Raw genomic sequence first — 20,342 nt, 5'->3', positions numbered from 1 at the left:
ATATTTTTTTTCTTTTCACTAGAGTCTTGTCTTCTTGTTCTTCTCTACTATCTTAGCCACTGAATCATGTAAATTTAACCGTACCGCACTGGTCACTCTACTATATTATACAACACTGAAATATCGCTATTTTCTTTTAGCCTATTTCAATGTAATCTATTTTAACCCATTTACTCTATACTATACAATTCCATTTCAATTATTTATATATTTTACCCTAAATATTTCGTATTTTATATACGTATTTTAACTCACATTTCACGCGATTTCTTTAGCCATATTTCACATTATATACTGCAGTCTTCTTTATTATACTACAATCTACCAATATATTATTTATATAATTAATTTATTTATTTATCTTATTATTATTATATTTAACCCTGACCAAAAAAGCAACGTAATCCCCAGGGAACACGATTCGACGAATTCTCCAACCTTGATTAACCCCTTGCACTACGACTCCTTTCACCCTGCGTTCATTAGCACTTATTTATTCTTAATATTTTCCCTAATATCACCAAACAATTTTTCTTCCTTCTGTTATCTTTATCTACTTTCATTCGTAAACTTTGATAACAGATGAATTAAATTTGATTTCCATTTAAAAGAAATTAATGATATTCGTATTTAGTAGATCTTCCATGGAATCTCCATCACGAGTCTGACTTGTTATTACCGTGCAAGGGATTAACCCTCTTAGTACCGAACAACGATATATCGCTGTTGGCTATTGTTGATAACATAGTTTTCTTAATATTTTTATTAAACAACAATCTCATTTCTTATTTCTTCTCCCTTCTTGAGTTTGTTATTTATCAGGCTTTTCAAAATCCTTGCAATCTCTTTCCGAAACTTGATCAAACTTCGTCAAACGAGTTTTAAAAATTTCGTTCGGATACAGACTCTTCTGGCCGGTACTAAGAGAGTTAAGATACGCGAACGTATGGATCATAGATCACGCGGGATAATTACGGTCTCCGGTGATCGGTGAGCCGCCGTTCGGCTCGACGGTGCCACGAAAGGTGTCGGACATCCGCGAAACCGGCTGCATAGCGGGAAAACGATGGTCCGGGTTCAGGGACACGGTCGGCATACCGATCGCGCGCGCGGCTCGATACAACAATATAAGTGTCACGATCTGCTACGTCTCTTCCGCCGTGCTCCGTACGCGATCACACGCAGGTAGAATATAGGTGTTGCGGGCGCCAACGACGAGTCTGGAACCGTTACGACCCTACTTCTGTCCACAGTCTTGTGCGAACGCTCGGTCGCGGATATCTCGATCCGGTCAAGGAAAACCCAAGGAATCCCAGGGTTTCGCGTGTTTTCGACCGGTCTCGCCGCCCAGTTGCCGATCGGAGACCGCGCCGACTAGCCACCGATCCGCCAGCGAAGGATCAAACGACGACGGCGCTGTCCAAACCGTGGATCTCCTGCCATTTTCGGCTTCTGGAAAGGAGAAAGGAATCGAGGAGCGTCGGTCTCGTCGATTTCGAGTGCAGCCAGAGGCTTCTTTCGGCGGTTCGAGTGCCCGCGGATCCGAGAACGTCGTCATGAACGTCGTCTGCCAGCTCTTCGTGGTTCTCTTGGCCCATCAGGTGAGCCGCGGCTCGGAATATCATCCGCTACTCCGCTTCGTTGTTCTTCGTCGATCGAGACCGTTCCCATTTCTCGCGGACTTTTACGTACACCGCTGTTAACTCTTTGGGGCTAGGCGGGCTAAAAGTTATCCCACCTTTTGCTCTCCGTGCATGGTTGGATATATTTTAGCTCGCAAACATCGAGCTGAGAATTAAACATTTATGCAAATCGGATGAACGCATCGAGAAATTGTGCGTACTGCTGCGATCATGCTCGGCGTGCATGACAAGCGTAGCGTGACATAACGTGTTATTTCTTTTTCCATTTATCACGAGTGGATACATTGCTTTATTATTAAAACAATATATTGCTTTATAATTAAAATAATATATTACTTCATAATTAAAATAATATATTACTTCATAATTAACACTTTATCGACCGGTAGCCTATAAATCGGCTTTTCCCGCCGATCGGTAGCCTGCGAATCGGTTGCCATAGTCACTCTTAATTTGTTATTTATTATTGAGATAAATGTATTAAATTGTACTACGAGCTTCAATGTTATTATTTAAATTTTTTAAATATTAATTACCTTTCGCGATTAATAAGATCAATGAAATCAATATAAAAACGAAAATTTTTACGACTTCTATAGGTCGATAAAGTGTTAAATAAAGAATATTACTCGATGTTCTGTATTAATTTTCAAGGAATATTTTATATCGCATAACTGAAACGAACGTTTTCTTGCACCTGTTTTATTAGAAAATATTGCGTGTAATTTGGGCTGTTAATCTCTCGAATATCGTGCACCTCGAAGAGTTAGATCCTCTCGTTGTATCGGATGCGAACGTTTCAAGGCAAAAGCGAAAGTGTTAAATTTGTCAGCGATCTGATAGGTCGGAATAAATTGTGTTACACGTTTAACGCGCGATGTTCCCGCAGGCTATCGGCGGCACAGTCAGGAGTCCGCCAGCTTTTTCGAAGCCCGTGTACTCGGATTCCTATCTACCCGCGGCCATGCAGGTAAGCCACGCTTAATTAAACGAGCCTTAACCACGCGCACCAGCCCCCGCGCGCGGTCACGCGGAGATTTACGACGCCTAATGCGCGCAGAAACAGATCCGTTGCGAATGCATCTTTTTCCGCGTGAAGCAACTCTGTTACTCCTTTCGCGGTTTAACAAGTGTTTCTCCCACCTGACCGCGCTGGTTCGAAGTTAACCCTTCGCGACTCGAGGCCATTTCAACTGCAAATCTAAAATAATTTTTCTGGCTTCTAGCGTGTCTCCATTTCATGTGTAACAATATTTATTTCGTGCATATGAAATTGAATCTCGTGACTCATATGATAGTTAAACTTTTAACAAATTTTTAAATCTAAGCTTTAAAAATTAAAAATAATTTTGAAATGTATTACAGTAATTTTAATGGCGCCGCAGAGTCGCCACTCGAGTGCAAACGGTTAATAATTACATGTTGCTTGTTACAACATTGCGTAAGCACGTTGTCGTTCCTATCAGAATTACACTCGACTATTGTTACCCGCACGTGCAGTGTAACAAAATGAATATCGCGCTTTGATAATTTATATAATATTTCTGTCCCGAGTCCCGTTCATTGCACGAATCGATTAACCTTTTTGAAAAATCTCGAATTTAAGTATTAGAGCAGTCGTCACTTTTTGTATTTATAATAACTTTCTGTGATAACTAAATTTAACACCATTAAACGAACAAATTTTCTGACTACTGATATTGGGAAAACATGAGTTGTAAAAGATTTAAGCAACTATATAACAATATTAACCCCTCGCACTATAAGAACGAGTCAGACACGTGACAAAGATCTCATGCAAGATCTACTAAATACGAACATTATTAATTTCTTTTAAATCGAAAACAAATTTAATTCTTCTGTTAGCAAAATTTAAAAATGTGAATAAATAAAAATAACAGGAGAAAGAAAAATTGTTTGGTCGTATTAAGAAAAATATTATGAACAAATAAGTGCTAATCAACGCAGCATGAAAGGAGTCGTAGTGCAAGGGGTTAAGGCATATAAAAGTGTTAGACTATATTATTATAAATTCCAATGCTGTACAATTCTTTAAATATTCAATACCTTTCGCGATTAATAAAATAACGGCCGAATGACCTTGGTAGAGTGTTAAGGACAACGAACTGCTAATCAACGCAGTACTGACATAAATACGAGGGGTTAACACGACATTCAACTCGGTTAATGATTTTTAATCGCAAAAAAAAACCCAACGCAGGTGATATTCCACGCGGTGGATCAATTGAAGCTGGTCCAGTCGGACGAGAGCCGAGAAGTCGTGAGCAGCACCACGCCGATCTGCCTCGTGGAATCGGAAACGCAGACAGAGTCGTCGTCGTCTTCGACGACTGTGGGGGCGACCACGGGACAAGCTGAAGAGGACAAGAAGGAGGAGGGGGTCTCGGAAGAAGCGCAAATGACTTCGAACCGCGTCGAGACTACAACGAAGATGCTGCGATCCAAGGAGGAGGCGATTAACCCGAGCCACCAAGAGCTACCAGAAACTATCTCGAGCTATCAATTGCCAGCAGAAGCTAGCTCGAGCTACCTAGCGCCAGCAGAAGCTACCTCGACCCATCAGGAGCCATCGGAGATGAACGCGGAAACGCCCGAGCTGAATTACGCGACGCCAGAAACGAACTACGAGGCGACGGAAAAGGAGTACGTCGTGCAGGAAACGAACGAGGAAATCCCGGAGGCGAATCAGGAGGTAGCCTCGATCGTTCCGGAAGCTGGCGCAGGCTCGATCGACGCCCCTGGATCGTCGCCGAGACCGGGATCCAACGAGCAGAAGAAGAAAGTCCCGACGATCGAGAGCGTGGTGCGAGAGGTGTACGAGATCGTGAGACCCACGGCTTCCGGTCTCGTGGATCAGCCGATAGAAGAGTCGAAGGGGCTGTCGCCTGTCTCTGCGGAGAAGTTGGAGATCTTGGAGGACGAGGACGACGAGAACAGGTGAGAGGATCCGACGAGAATCGGTCTTCTCTTGGGAGACGATCGCGGGATGACTGTTCGCGAGAATGCTCGCGGCGAGAAGGACGCGCGAGGAGGATCGATCGCCAAGGCGGCGAGTATATTCGTTCGTAAAGATGTCGTTCTTTTGTAGGTTCACGCGGCTGGGCGAGAGGGTGACGCAAGTGCCGAGGCCGAGCCTAACCAGCTACTTAAGACGCGCGAAAGTGCCGCCGAGCGCGACTCTCCAGCAGCTGGCGAACCTCTACGACTCGCTGAGCAAGGACGCCAGGAAACAAGGGTTCGGCAAGTACACCGGCTACTCGGACGAGGTGCTGAACACGCTGGAGACGTCGGCGGAGGGCGGCGTCGCGCCGCAATTGAAGAAGATCTTGGACAAAGTCTTGGAGCGGAACGAGCTCACGCGGGAGGACGCCAAGACGAGGACCAGGCAGGCGGTCAGGGACCTGGACAACTCTTCTAGCATCCTCAGCAGGGAACTCAGGCCCCTGCTGCCCCTCAGATACTCCCCCTAATCGATCACAGTGTGCCCGATCCCTCCGATCAATTTCGTTTTTTAATCTCGGCAGAACGCGCGCAGCGATTGCTGAATCGAGAGAGAGAGAGAGAGAGCCGGCCACGCCAATGGCGGACACACCGTGCATGTATGATTACCGCCTAATAAAATGATTCTGCGATCAACCGGTCGATTCATTTAACCGCAACTCGTACCGAGCATCGATTACGAATACAATAGGCTGACTCACCTCGGCACACGCCGCGTTACGACGTCGTCCGCGAGTCGGCCCGCGGATATCGATTACGCTCGAACGAGATGGATATTGCGTGTAGACTTCCGAATATCGGCCACTCGGTGCTTTAGCGCGGTCGCCGAAATTCCGCGAATTTCAGCAATCCACCTTGACCCGTCGACCGAACCGATATTGTTTATTGCTGGGACGATACGGGTGGACACCGCTGGCCAGCCGGAGCCACGCTACGTGCCCCGAATAGCGATATCGTTAAGCAATTCTGTGTCAATGGTTCGCGCCGAGTACGGTGCCCGGCAAAGGCGTAGACCGTAGACCAAAAACAATGGGGATGCGTCCACCGTCGAGTGAACGGCGTCGCGGTTTTACGCCGCTGAACGACCAAGGTATAAATGGATTTTGAAATCAATGGGTCCTCCAGTCGTTCGTTTCTGCCGCGATCGAAAGGAATAATCGACGCCGACACCACACATGGGCACCCGTTTTCTGGCGATATGGCTTCTATGCGTAAGTGGCGGCCGACCATCGTTCCTTAACTTCCTTTTTTTTTTAATTATGCATCTGACCTAGGCTGTTATACGCTTTTATACGTGTATTATTTGAAACGAAATAACTCTTTTAAAATTGATCCAACGACTTGGATCTTTTGGAGATTTTAGGAAGGTTGGTATAGCGAGTAATAATTTATGTAGCAATTGCAATTGGTAAAAACGAGAAGCAAAAGTTTCAGCATGTAGGATGATTATCGAAGTCTACTTATTATCCTCTCTTATTATTATTATTATTATCATTACAATTATCAATATTATTGTTATTATCGTTACTGTTTTGTCAAATTTCTGTAGCAAAATTAAAAGGGAATCTGGCCCGTTTATGCTAAATAAAGCAATAAATGTGTATTAAGCTTTTTTTTTTCTTTCTTTTCATACCAATGCAACTTCTTTTATTCATTCTACAGTAAGATAGCCTTTCTAATGTTCGAGAAAAACTGGAGTCGCATGACATAATTTCATAAGAGTTATTTGGTATTAACCCTTTACCGTACTTTGACGAGTCCGATACATAATGGGAATTACTAGTAATAATTTATTGACTAAAGATGTTATTCTTTTATTTAAAATTGAAGCAGAATTCTAATCCCTTGTCATTAGTATTTAAACATTCGAGTTCAGGCATTGATTCTCTAAACATTAACATTTTCTGTCCCTTACAAGAAACTGTCGCAGTTGAAAAATTTCAGTAACTTGTGAAGAAAATGGTACACCAAGGTGTTAAACACTTTACACAGCCTTTCTCTAACGGTGTGAAAATACGTATAGAAACTCGGTCGTCGTTTCTGTGCAACAGATTTTATGATTTCATATAGTTTCGAAGCGTTCCACGCGAACGTTTAATTAATTATATTATCGTGTGTGGCCTCGCCGCAGGACCGTTAAACCTGTCTGATCGCGATATAATTTGGTTAAATTTAATGTAGAGCCTGATCGACGCACGATGTCAAATAGTCGGCGATTAATAGAGAATATCTGGGACGCTTATCCAGAAGAGAGCTCTCGGGAGTCAGGAATCGGACGACAGGTCTCCAAGCAGTGCATTGAAACTATTGGTATCGGCTAACGAAGCTGCCATTTTTGTCGATCTCTCGTCTATCACTGCATCAAGATTCAAATTATGTGGAGTCGGTTATCGTGCAGATAATTCCTCTTTTTAAGTAAACGAAATAGAAGAAAAACATACAAATAATTCTGTTTCATTAAATTTTCATATTTTATGAAAATAAAAGAACATATTAAATTTGTTTCTTTCTTAATCGAAACATCTTAATCGACTTCATTTGTTTTTCTAATAAAAAGAAATTGAATAATTTCATAAAAGACGTAGCCGATTAGGGTAGTTAAAATTGGTCTAAGTGGTATTTCAATGACTATTGTACCGTTCGACATCTAACCAAAGGAAACTAATCTTTGCAAAATTTCAACCCTGTCCACGAGGGTGATTGCATGGTAAATTAGATTGCTATCATTAAAATCTAGAAATAAAAACAAGCAGAGAAAAAATCCTCTCGTTTCATAAACGAAATGATTAATTACAAAAAATTGCTAATCAACCCGGTCCTAAAAGAAATCGTGGCGCAAGTGTTCAACGATATCCGAAAAACTAAGCCAAATGTACCGGCAATTGGTCACAGCACAGTAACCGGCTCCACTACCCTATTTCTTCGAGCAACTCGGCGCATACGCAAACCAGCCGACACGGAGCCAGGCTCTCGAGAACCGTAATTAATCTATGAAACGTTGAAGTCGATTCCCCCGGTGGCAAAGGGTGGAATCGACGAGCCGTGCGACCCAATTTCCCGCCGCGGTGACGCGCGGCAGCCCTTCGACCCCCGCGTTATCCACAAATGAAGCCTGACGATGCCAATTTTTATAACGAACGGAAATCCGCGTGTTTCAGCAGCTCTCCGTGGGCATTGTGCGATCGAAGCCGCAGATAACAAAGCTGTTTCCGGTCCAGGAGGCGACGGAGCACCATCAACGATCTAGCAACGAGACGAAGCCGTTCGATCGATTTCTGGGGAAGCTGCGTGCCACGTACGACTTCGTGTTCCGAAAGCCGGAGGACACGAGCAACGTGGAGAAGATCCTAGCGAAGAGCAAGCAAGACCCGGACGCGGACGCGTTGGGGACGATCTGGTCGAATCGGATGCCCGAAGAGGAGCAGACGAAGAAGATCGACACGCCGGAGAGGCCACGGCAGACCGAGCACGTTTTCCGTTTGATGCACGACGATTGGGCGAACGATATACAACCCCTGGACCAGCTGGAACCTCTGGACCCGCTGGAACTCGACGACGATGAAGGAGGGGACAAAAAGACCGAGGTGGAATTCATCACCCCGAGACCCGGCCTACAATTCCCCGTCACGATTAGCAGACACCTCGTCGACTGGCTCGGATCGCTCCTGGGTATTACTTATGGAGTCTATTCCAAGCTCGCCAGAGCTATTTATAGCAACGCCACCACAACGAATAATTGATTGTGTAATTTACTCGCGACGAGTGGGAGGACGATTGGAACACGCGCGGATTTTCTATTCGAAATATACTGTACACACGTTGACTATAATGCCTAGATTATAAATCAAACCTTTTTCGACGAATACAAAGCTTTAATTTGATAGTTCATAGGACGGTCGTAGATTGCAACTCTTGCGTATTTTTTGGATGACTTTCTTCGCCCAGGATGTGTCTAGGATTTCAGTGCGAATCTTGGCTTCCCGAGGATAAGGATCAAGCGTTGCCGGACTGCGGATCTTTGCGTAATATCCAAGATCCGCGATCTTAATGGTCGTCGAAACAGAACCAACAGCGATTCTTTACACTTATTTTTATTCAAAAATATCTTCGTCTGAAAAATACATGTGTTACCTTTTGTTTAATCTTCATCTCTCTCTCTCTCTCTCTCTCTCTCCCTCTCTTTTTCTTATTTTTCTTTTTGGCAATCATTATTTATCATACAATAACAATCGTTCCGTCGAGTAACACCTTATATCGTAAATGCAAGATCATTGTTAAAATACTTTATCATTGTATCGCATTACATGTGATGGCCACCGCGGTGAGCATCGAAACCTTACAACTGTAAATTCATTAACATTATCCTGAAAGTAAATGCCGTTCCCTTAACCCAGGTGACAAAGGATAGGACAGAGAAGAGAGAGAAGGGTGGAGGATAGATAGAAGAAACGAGATTCGTTGCAGATTTGTTGCGGCCTGGGTTATGGGAACCGAGAAATCGAAAGAGGTTTAGGAAGAGATAAAATACTGCTATGCCTCGTAAATTCAAAGTCTTTGGTTCTATTAAAAACGTGGCTCTCGAGTCTCGCCTTAGCAACATTCGTTCTAAACTTCGCCTAATAGACATTTAAATGGTGTTTCACCAGCGCCGAACGTAATCACAAGTGTTAAGAGTCTACGGTGTTCTCGAAGATTTTTCGATAAAACTAACGGCAAATACCACTTTTTTTCTTTGTCTCGCCACGGACGTAGTGGTTCACGGAAATAGTTCCTTTTAAATTTTACGGTTCTATATCCGATCATCGTGTTCCGAACGTCGCTTCGTTTGCGTTGAACGAAAAGAATGACCGATGCGATGCTAGCATCTCGATTTCGCTACTAAATGAATTTTGAGCAAATTTCATCGTTCCAGATATACCCTCCTCCAATAGTTATTAGGACATCGTATTGTCGACAGTACATATTAAGTTATAAGTGTTTGTCATTTATGCAATTAGTTTACCCATTTATTGCATTTTGTCCCTCGATATCGAATCGAAGGGGCGCATTTCATATTCTTCGCTCGGTACGACACGCATCGATTCCTAATATGTTTTAATACCTGGAACATACTACAGAATGCGCGGGACCAAGGAATATCAGAAATGATAGGGAAAAACTAATCGAACGGATGCCGAAATTTAGCCCAAGAAAGTAACTAAAACTAGAGTAGATATATCGACGAAAGGAAAATTCAATTTTCTCTTAAATTATTCACGTTAGTTTGATCACAACGTAAAATATGTATAATAATAATATATATCTAACATATATATAATATTATAATATATGTAATAATATATATTTATATATTTCTAGATATATAATATAATACAATATACATATTGCACTTATATATTGTTATATATTATATATATATATATATATATTTTTTACGTAAGTAAAAATAACGTGAATGTTTTAGAAGAAAACTATATATATATATTTATATATATAAATATTCATAGAATGTTCGAGAGTGATTCGTAAAGTCCAACGAAAAATCGAACTGATACATGCATAAATCTAGAGAGGCTAGGATACAAGAAGAGGGTTTGCAAAAGTAATGGGAACTCTCGATGAAGGAAAACCTAACTATAAAAAAGAAAAGTCTATTATAAAACGATTATTTAACCAAACATATTCGAAACGAAGAAGTTTGTCAAATATTCTTTGGTTAAACCTCGAGCACCGCGAACTATCACGTTTCTCAAACTTTGGTTACAAATGATAAGATTACGAGTATTAAATTGCTTGGGGAAAAAACAATGATTGAAAAACTCACTTTGGCAATTAAAAAGATTCCTATTGCTTTTGCCTTAAAAGGAAAATAAGACGAAAGTATGAAAAAGTAAGGAGAGGTGTACGCGAGAATGGAAATACTGAAAATGTTGCGAACTAAGAGGGAAACGTTACTTAATAATTTAAAATATAATGAGTGATAGGGCGAAACGCTTACGCTAAAACCACGCGCTACACGCTTCTCTTGCTAATGATGAACACGGACGAATCAGAGATCAAGTTCAAACAACGTACCTACCGAGTCTCTTTCAGGTAAAATTTGTATCTTATTTATATACATAATTATTCTACAAACTGTATAACGACAATAATCGGCAGTATGCTATTACTTGCTATTGGTACTCGGTTCGAGAAGTTTGTTATCCTAATGGCAGATTGGCTTTAAGTGTTTCGTTCGTGTGAACGCGGTCAACGACGGATTGGCGAATCCGGTTGGACCTCTGTTTGATCATTGTTGTTGTGAACGTAGACTAGAATCAGCAAAGAAACTATTTTCTTTAACGCTAATTTAAATAAAACAGAGGATGTGCATTTATACAAGATGATCTCTTTCCCTTTCGCGCAAGTACCGAATCCGACTTAACACTTTACCTACCGGTACACCGTCAACATGCTTCCTCGATTGCTTCAGATAATTTGTTGTTTAACCAATTAAATTTCTACGATTACCAAACGGCGTATAAAAGAATCGTTTGATTGTTGAGAACTATCGAGTAACTGCCAGTAAGTAAAGTATTAAGCGGTCAAATGTGAATTTCATGCAAGTAATGGAACTTAACTACAGTTTATAGCTGTGTTACTTCAGCGTGCAACCGCTAAGAATACAAATTTTTAGGTACTGTTCACGGAATACTAATTGTCCGGTGGATTTCAAAATATCATGGCAATAATTTCTCCCGTGAGGAGTAAAAATGGCCGGCGACCGAACGCCATTTCTATTTACAAATTTCTTTCGTCGTCCTACACCAATGAGAATTCTTTTAATTGCACCCGTTTCGGTGCTGCAGCCTCCAAAAAAGTTTTCTTTTCCGAGGGCCTAGGGTATTCTTCAATTCCTAATGTGTCTAACGAATTTTCTATTTGTGCTAATTTCTCGACACACTTCGTAAACAGCCTTTATTGCTTTGGACTTAAATCGGTTCGACTTACGACTAGGATGGCATTAAGTACCTTGTGTTCTGAGGAAGGATCTCATTCATATTGACCGCCTGCTGCTGCAAGCCATTCGCTTCTTTCATCGCCTGTTCTTTGAACGAGGAGAACGTGTGTATCAGATGTTGATCCTTCTGAAGGTTCTGAATATACTGCAAGAAGCTTGGTTCCTGCTTCATGAATCCGTCCTTCAGAACCAAGGTCACCTCTTGCTTAGGCATCATGCTGGCATCGTTCGGTTTCTCGGACTCCTTCTGTTCCACGAAAAAGGAATCCTTCTTTGTTCGATTTCTTCTCATCCCTAAATGCGTTTGAGTATGTTTGTTCAGGTGATCCTTCCGCGAGAATGCCTTCTGGCACACCGAGCAGGCGAAATTCTTATCGCCGGAGTGGATAACGTAATGTCTCGTCAGGTGTTCGTTCCTTTTGAACGCTTTTTGACAAACAGGACATTTAAATGGCCTTTCGTCCGAATGGCCGCGCATATGCTGATCGAGGTGCTCTTTTCTCTTTAGCATTGCGCCGCACTCTTTGCATTGATACTTGCGTTCCTGTAAATGAATACCTTGTGTTAGAAAACTGTAGCCACTTCAAGGAAGTCGAAGAAAGAAGATAAGGCACACACTTGTATATGAGCCTGGATATGTTGTTCTATTTCCGCCTTGTCCTGAAATGCGAGGTTACACTCAGGACAGCAATAAAACGTCGAACCATCTAGTCCGACGCTGATCTTGATCTCTCCTGTTTTGGCTCTGAACTTCATTTTCTTTTCAGTCTTAGGAGAATCTGTCTGAACCTGTTGCTCCACTTTTATGCTCTGCACAGTGTTCTCATTCTCCTGGTGGTTCTCCACGTGTACATTCAGATCGCTCGGACTGATTGATATGATCTGATCGGAGCTCATAAAGTTATTACCATTCTGCAGCTGATTATTCCTGAAAACCGGAACGCTAGGAATGTTCAAAATATTATTCTGTGTGTGCTCCGTTTTCTCCTCTTCAATTTTTTCTTTTTTAGTCTGCTCCGTTTGCAATTTGATCAACTGTTGCAACGTGAGTGGAAGAGTGGTGGCCTGTAACTTCTGAAAATACTCAGCCATGGTATTTTGTTGTTGAAGTTGAGCCTGAGATTCTTGCTAAAATCAATCAAAGCAATTACATTGCTAATTTAGTAAAAAGCTATAAATGTACCATGCGCATCTGGCAAATAGATATAGTACCATAGTGGAGGTTTTGACCTCTGTTTCAATCCTTGTCTGCAGTTCTGGTTTAACATTCTCTGACTGAGAGGTAGAAGGCAAGTACAAGTTAGGTATGATTCTCACCGGCAGAGTATTGGATTGGACTCCTATAATTGAATTGTTTTGATTATAATTAGGAATATTGATCGTCTGAATGCCTTGCTTCTCGCAAAACTGCATCAGACTATTAGGGTCCGGCCATGCTATTATTGGTCCTGTATACTTGTTCGTCGAATTCACCTGAGATTTAAAGAAACAACATAAAAACTTACAATCAGGCTCCCTTAAAAAATGTTCAAAATTAAATATTGAAGAGTCAGGCTCTAAACCTCCAATTCTTAATCCAGAATTTTGCAAAACAACAAATGCAGCTTTGGGGATCTGGTAAAAGAGGCAAGAGATAAAAGTAAGTTCGAGCAACCCTCACCAATAAATTTTGTTTTGGATGACTCTGTCCAGCAGCGGAGGTGTAAATAGTGATCTGCTCGTCCTGAATGTTATCGCCGCAGGTAAATTTCGGAATGGAATCCGGATTCGGTCGAGATGTTAATTCTGCAAATTGAGGGAGGATTCCCTGGAGAACGTTGTTCCCGGAGAAATCCATTTCGCCGTGGAATGGTGAGCGTCTCCGGGATTAAAACATGCGAGCGTTTATAACCTCCTGCAATCGGCCACCGAATGGTGCGGACCGACCTTCCAGAATCACGTGTTCCGATTCATATTTTCCTCGACGCACGAAACTGCGAGTCGCTTTTCCGACAAAGCATAGGCACGAAACCCACGAGACCGTTAATCAGATTAAAAAACACTTTTCCGCCGATAGAACATCGTAACGAACGCCGCGTCCTACGGTTACTCCAACATGGCCGTGCTAAAGCACTATCTTGGATATTACATTAACATCCACGAAATGACGAATAACTCTTTCAAAATTCACCTAAACTGCTTAAATACGCTTCCCTCTTAAAACTATGTCCGTTACTCCGATCCCATTATTCAAAAGATAACGGATTTTCTTTTAATTAATTTGAAAAAATACCCGAGAAAAAAGTCGTTCCATCACGGTGGTCAGCCTGGTTAACGTCTTTCTGTTTATGAATTGTAGCGGGCGCTCGTTGCACCATAGATTAAATTTGAACATAGATTAGGCGGTTTATGTATTTTATCTGCTGCATTCTACTTTATCGACTGATACAACAATGAGTTCTATTACTGCACATTTTTAGTACTCCCTAAGATGACAAATTCCCACCATTTTACTAAGCATCCACTATCACGCAAATCTTTAGAAAGAGAAAGAGGTAGGATGGAGAGAAACAGAATGATACCCATAAAATTCTATATGGATTGTGCATATGGATAGGAAACCTAGCATGTTTACTTTGTCATGCTTTCGGCGTTATTTAGTTAATAAATGCGCAGGCATTTATTCGATTGGAGCGCCATCTAAGGCATTAATCTTCGTCATACATTGTCGTTTGCTAAACGTCCAATCGTTTTATAATATTGCGCATGACTCGTAAGAACCGAGTTGTGCATTCTTGCAAATGTACGTACACCAATCATGGCATCACGAATATGCAGTTCTGTAGAATAGTGATAGAGGGCAACGTAATCGAACACGTTTTTTACTCTCTAAGCTGGCGCGGGAATCCCCACGATTTTACTGTGCATCTTCAGCCAAAGAGAGCAAAGAAAGTTTCTATATCGAACCTCGCTAACAGATCAAACTGCGATCTGAAGGTGTGTAGGAATAGGACTCATACTATATCTCAACTATGTAAAAAATCAATAACTTTCTGACACAAAAATAATTATAACGAAAATTCAGTAACAACAACCATAAAATAAATAAAACTTAACTGTTGTATCTCACTATTCAATCCCGGATATCATTGGTCACAGTAAGCCACCAATAGGCACACTGGCATTAAATAGAAATTCCATGAACGACCAGAATGTTGAGAACTCTGTTCCCTGTGCAGAATCTTATGGCTACTACCAAACAAGGTGCTTGTCATAAGGATTACTGTACATGTGAACGTAGTCTGCATTTAGACGGCTGTAAACAAGCCTTTAAACTTTTTCCATACATGTGCGTTTTCCGCATGTATAACCTACGTTTATTTTTTAGTCAAACAGAAATTTTTAAACTAAAAATTCGCACATCAAAAGGAGAATAAATTGTTATTCTCCGTCGTTAATTGTACGTTTTCGGAGATAGCATAGTCGACGCCGAAAACGTATTCATTTTCATACAATGTCCTGCATTCAAATAAGCCTTCCGACAGTAGACATTTATAGATAATAAATAATATGTGAACATTTTAAATGTATTAATATATGCGTCTACCTCTCATACCACAAATACGAAATCAACAGACAGTATTATAATTTAACTTCTGCGGTTTATCATCCGTGAGGTACGTGTATTCTTTTTATAAAATCTTCTATAATGTTTGTAAATCGTATTATTTAATAATTGATCAAGAACTTTAAGCAAACTACGCATATATTAATTGCCTAAATTATTTATATATTACTTGATATATGAAACAATAATTGGAACAGGAAGGTACACTATGCAATAATTATTTTACAATTTCGTCTATTTACTAAGTCACTGAGCTTATTCATTGTATTGGATAAAATTAAACTCTGCAAGTAGAAAGAGAGTTAAATGCTAAATAAACAACTTTTACAGTACGATCCAAATACTAATAATTATTGAGATATTTTTCAAATGATTTTTAATGCAAATAGTGCTCAACATTTGATCTGCTAGGTCCAATATAGTTAATGTCTATATTTGTTAAAAGCTCTTAATAATTTAACTCGTAAGATTGATTATATATGACATTTATTTCATCTAGTCAAAATGGTCTCCCAAATATTTGATGAATCTCCAAAAGAAATGCAGCTGTTAAGTTCAGACAATGAATCACAGAGGCAAAGGGATAGTATTGACAAAGTACAAATGAAGAAACAGCTTGGCCTTTTAGAAGGTGTTGCAATTATTGTAGGAATTATATGTGGTTCAGGTAAAAGTTGCATAGAAATTTTAATTTTTATATTTAGTAGATTAATATTAACAATGTGAACTGCACATAAATGTTAACTTTTATTATTTCTATTAATAGTAGGCACAACACAATAAAACTTATATCTCTGTTTAGGTATATTTATTTCTCCAAAAGGTGTCATTGTAGAAGTGGGCAGTGTTGGGGCATCTTTAATTATTTGGGTTTTATGCGGGATTCTTTCTATGATTGGAGCATTATGTTATGCTGAATTAGGAACTTGTATACCTCGCAGCGGTGGTGATTATGTTTATATCTGCGAATCTTTTGGAGCATTACCTTCATTTTTATATTTATGGGCTGCTAATTTAATTGTTGTGTAAGTTGAATTCATTGAGAAATAAACAAACTGAACTACTACAAGTAGCTTTGAATAAACAAAATGTAATGTAGTATGGAAATAATTATTAAACCATTTATTTGCAGACCAACTACTAATGCTATCATGGGATTAACATTTGCACAATACGTTTTACAACCATTCTTTCCAAATTGTGATATTCCAGACTATAGTGTACGATTAATAGCAGCTCTCACTATTTGTAAGATATTTTCAGTCAATGTAAAGATAAAATGTTTTACTTTGTTCCTGCATTGAAAAGTACGTTTATATAATTGATGTAATTTACATATAATTTAAATTTTAAATAGGTTTACTTACATTTGCAAACTGTTATGATGTTAAAGATACATCTAAAATGCAGAATGTATTTATGTTTACTAAAATTGGTGCATTAACAATTATAATCATTGCTGGCATTACTTGGGTATTACTTGGTAGGTAGAATTTTAATGAGTAGAAAAATGAGGCTTCTTTTTAAGATTCTTGTCCTTTTATAATGTTAAAAAACGCTATTCATTTATAGGTCATACAGAAAATTTTGAAAATTCTTTTGAAAATACTCGTAAAGAACCTGGCAAAATCGCAGTGGCTATCTATTCTGGTATATTTTCATATTCTGGGTGGAATTATCTAAATTTCATGACAGAAGAATTAAAAGATCCTTATGTGTATGTAATACAATTTTACAATCTATCATGTTAAGCCTTTTATTTTTGTATATTAAACTGGCACTTGATTTTGCAGAAATTTACCACGAGCTATCTACATATCATTACCTTTAGTTACTTCCATATATGTATTAGCAAATGTTGCATATTTATCAGTTTTAACACCAACTGCTATGATTGCTTCTCATGCAATAGCTGTGGTAAATACATAATTTTTAAATATCCATATATCAGTTTTTAAAGAAAAATTAATATAATAATCTGTTGTTAGACGTTTGGAGATCAACTACTTGGTGTAATGGCTTGGATAATACCAGTAATGGTAGCTATATCTGCATTTGGAGGATTGAGTGTTCATATTATGACATCGTCTCGATTATGTTTTGTTGGTGCTAGAAATGGTCATTTTCCCTCAATGTTAGGTCACATTAATGTTTCAAGATTTACACCTACACCTGCATTAATATTTCTTGTAAGTATAAACAAAATGACATCCTATCATATAAATATAAATTACTTCTAAAGTAACATTATTGATCTTTTTTAACGTCTTTCTCGGTTTTTATTTATAGTGCATTTTATCTTTAATAATGCTCTGTACAAGTGATGTTTTGGTATTAATCACATACTGCAGTATAGTTGAATCGTTCTTTATCATGCTATCAGTAGCTGGTGTACTATGGCTACGTTATAAAGAGCCCAACATGAATCGACCAATTAAGGTACGTTATATAATAAATAATAATGTAAACGTAAATGTATATTTTGACAATGAAAATGTGTTACAGATGCCTTTAGGGATTCCTATCACATTTGTGGCTATATGTGCATTTTTAGTGATTATTCCCTGTTACGAGAGACCATATGAAGTTGGCATAGGTACTTTAATAACTTTATCTGGTATTCCAGCATATTTTGCTGGTGTTAAATGGACAAACAGGCCAGTGTGGTTTCAGAAAATTAACTGTATGTAATACAGTATTATAACTATATTTTACATTTTAATGTAATAGTTTCACTTGTAAATAGTCTATAGTTTAATAATTTTACAAATTTAACATTTTCAGACAAAGTTACTTACGCTATCCAAAAGCTGTTCATGTCTGCTACTGAGGAACGAGACATCTAACTTCAAGTATTAGGAATTTATAAAACAATTTGATCTGCTTTAATTATAATGATGCTAACTATATCTACAATAGTAACCTGTGTGTTATTAACAATTACCTCATGACTGTGTTCTTCGTATACAAAGTTTGTACACGAACTATAAGAAATATTACTATCTAGCATAGAAAAATAATTTATTATTACCTATTGTAACTTATTTTGAGCAGATATAACCGCCATGTGTTCGATTGTAAACAGTGTGATTTATTTGGTACTTTAATTATGATTAATTATGTTCACGCGTATTAATACGTTTTCTACTTTTTACATTTTACTACACCAGAAAAAGTTGTATTATACGCGTTGTTCGGAAAATGTAAATTATGGTGTTGTACAATTTTCTTAGTATTACTAAATGCATGATAATTAAATATAGCCATTATGCGATTGTATATGAAAATCATTAATAAATATTTTCATGAATTATGTATTAATACATTGATTATTAACCATTGAAACATCATTATAGGTCATCTTTTCTGTGCAGTGTTGTATATTAATTTTCTATAAAATGTCTTAGTTAATTGTATGCCATTATCTTTTCATAACATATTTTTTAATATTTCATGATTTCTTAATATAATCATTCATTTTTTATCTGCCGAGATATTTTTAAAAATATTGTAATTTATTACATGTTTAACATACGTCTTTATTTATGCAATCATAGTTTAAGTATGTCACACTACAATAATATAATGTAATCCTTAAAATTGATATAATGATATCATTTCTCTGTACACATTGAAATTTACACATAAAATTAATAAAGAATTTAGTAATTACAAGCTATTGAAATTTAAAATAAATACTGGAATGTAGGACACATTGTCTATTCTTTATGTGCAGATTGTAACAACATAATAATATACGTACATATAGAGATTAACAAGTACAATACAAGTCATAGATTTTTATATTTTATATGACTTAACATTTGTTATATATAGATTAATGTATATCTTCTGGGTTAAACATTCCCTGTGAAGTAAAATTGAAAAATCTAATTAATTGATCTTTCTGATTGATGAAAAGTATGTTAAATAATAAGAAACTATTATAAGTAAACAATTTCATTTCATTTTAGCAATTAAAATAAAATAAAGGCAATCATGAACCTACATAAAAAAAATATTAAATTTATCTATAAATAAATTTTTCGTTTAAAATTCTATCTCAACATAATGTAGAATGAGAATGCATAAAATATAAGTTAATATAGATGTGTATATGGGTTATTTGATAGAATTATAAATAATATGAACTTACCCTAGCACGTCTTAGAATGGAGTCTTTACTGGCATCATAAGGGTGGTCTTTACTGGGAATCTCTAAGACCGACGGTATTGGTTGAGTATGACTATCGATTACATGACGAATCATTTCTGCAATCTTAAATAATTCATGAAAGTGATTATTTCTACAGTTAACTGACAAGAAATAATTATAACATACATTAGCTTACAGTCTCATATTTTAATGTTTTATAATACCACAAAATAGAAGAACAATGGTAATATTTAGATTATAACATATAATTTAAGTATGAAAATAGCGTTTTAAAATACATATATGTAACGTTTAAAAGTATATTCAATACTTACACTTTGATTGATAAGGATGATATCAATATCGTCTCGCTTTATAAAACGTTTGAATGTGTCTTCTATGTCACTTACTGGTGTATCTGAAATATATTATAATATATCATGTAGTTTGAAATAGTAATCATTTCACTAAACTGTAAAGAACACCATAATATCTTAGAATGATCCATTTACTTTTCCTCAAAAATAGTGAATGCACGGTGACATTAAGAGTGATTGCGAAAATAAAAATGATTTTACAGAACGAAATACATACTTTTATCTACAACCATAAAATTGGATTGACGGTGCTTATTAATTTCGCCAACTCCGCCCAAAAGAAATCCCACACATGTATCCTGAAACAAAAATCCCGTAATTCAGCTTTAAATAAAAGACAAAGTTCTAGTTGTATTTACCTCATCTCCGATCACTGCAAGAAGTTTACCCTTTCCTGCAGAATGAAGAGCCATTGCTGTGGATGAAATAAGAATAACCGAAAATATTTAACAAAATGAACGTATTTAATTGTACGATTATTGATAGTGCATCAGCTGACAAGTCACACCTATATATTATGTGTGTATGTGACTTCAGC

At 38.1% G+C, this 20,342-nt stretch overlaps 5 protein-coding genes across 5 annotated transcripts; 3 read left to right on the top strand and 2 right to left on the bottom strand.

The window, feature by feature from the left end:
• Positions 1 to 1,450: 1,450 nt before the first annotated feature.
• On the top strand, positions 1,451 to 5,360 carry Impe3 (Ecdysone-inducible gene E3). The gene is made up of 4 exons (XM_078180677.1): positions 1,451 to 1,601; positions 2,533 to 2,613; positions 3,865 to 4,601; positions 4,753 to 5,360. The coding sequence occupies exons 1-4, from the start codon at positions 1,557 to 1,559 to the stop codon at positions 5,132 to 5,134; spliced, it is 1,245 nt and encodes a 414-aa protein (XP_078036803.1). The 5' UTR covers positions 1,451 to 1,556; the 3' UTR covers positions 5,135 to 5,360.
• A 400-nt stretch (positions 5,361 to 5,760) lies between these two features.
• Positions 5,761 to 8,763, top strand: LOC144470242 (uncharacterized). Its single transcript, XM_078181184.1, is given in 3 exon segments — positions 5,761 to 5,831; positions 5,833 to 5,875; positions 7,823 to 8,763. Coding segments are annotated over 3 exon segments (696 nt in total). The 3' UTR covers positions 8,405 to 8,763.
• Positions 8,764 to 10,078: 1,315 nt separating this feature from the next.
• LOC144470241 (uncharacterized) lies at positions 10,079 to 13,748 on the bottom strand. Its single transcript, XM_078181183.1, has 4 exons — positions 13,325 to 13,748; positions 12,877 to 13,137; positions 12,283 to 12,792; positions 10,079 to 12,208 (listed from the first exon to the last, which is right to left on the bottom strand). The coding sequence occupies exons 1-4, from the start codon at positions 13,499 to 13,501 to the stop codon at positions 11,657 to 11,659; spliced, it is 1,500 nt and encodes a 499-aa protein (XP_078037309.1). The 5' UTR covers positions 13,502 to 13,748; the 3' UTR covers positions 10,079 to 11,656.
• A 1,229-nt stretch (positions 13,749 to 14,977) lies between these two features.
• Gb (solute carrier family 7 member genderblind) lies at positions 14,978 to 18,564 on the top strand. The gene is made up of 11 exons (XM_078181246.1): positions 14,978 to 15,320; positions 15,771 to 15,938; positions 16,074 to 16,296; positions 16,404 to 16,519; positions 16,629 to 16,754; positions 16,844 to 16,988; positions 17,065 to 17,188; positions 17,260 to 17,460; positions 17,561 to 17,710; positions 17,777 to 17,954; positions 18,056 to 18,564. The coding sequence occupies exons 2-11, from the start codon at positions 15,776 to 15,778 to the stop codon at positions 18,115 to 18,117; spliced, it is 1,488 nt and encodes a 495-aa protein (XP_078037372.1). The 5' UTR covers positions 14,978 to 15,320; positions 15,771 to 15,775; the 3' UTR covers positions 18,118 to 18,564.
• Positions 18,565 to 18,975: 411 nt separating this feature from the next.
• Vha14-1 (V-type proton ATPase subunit Vha14-1) lies at positions 18,976 to 20,339 on the bottom strand. The gene is made up of 5 exons (XM_078181252.1): positions 20,164 to 20,339; positions 20,022 to 20,103; positions 19,763 to 19,845; positions 19,428 to 19,550; positions 18,976 to 19,139 (listed from the first exon to the last, which is right to left on the bottom strand). The coding sequence occupies exons 1-5, from the start codon at positions 20,215 to 20,217 to the stop codon at positions 19,110 to 19,112; spliced, it is 372 nt and encodes a 123-aa protein (XP_078037378.1). The 5' UTR covers positions 20,218 to 20,339; the 3' UTR covers positions 18,976 to 19,109.
• Positions 20,340 to 20,342: the final 3 nt, after the last annotated feature.

Source organism: Augochlora pura, chromosome 5 (assembly GCF_028453695.1).
Source record: "Augochlora pura isolate Apur16 chromosome 5, APUR_v2.2.1, whole genome shotgun sequence".
In the NCBI taxonomy this organism is placed as follows: Eukaryota; Metazoa; Arthropoda; class Insecta; order Hymenoptera; family Halictidae; genus Augochlora; species Augochlora pura.
This window is presented reverse-complemented; position numbering and strand designations above follow the sequence as displayed.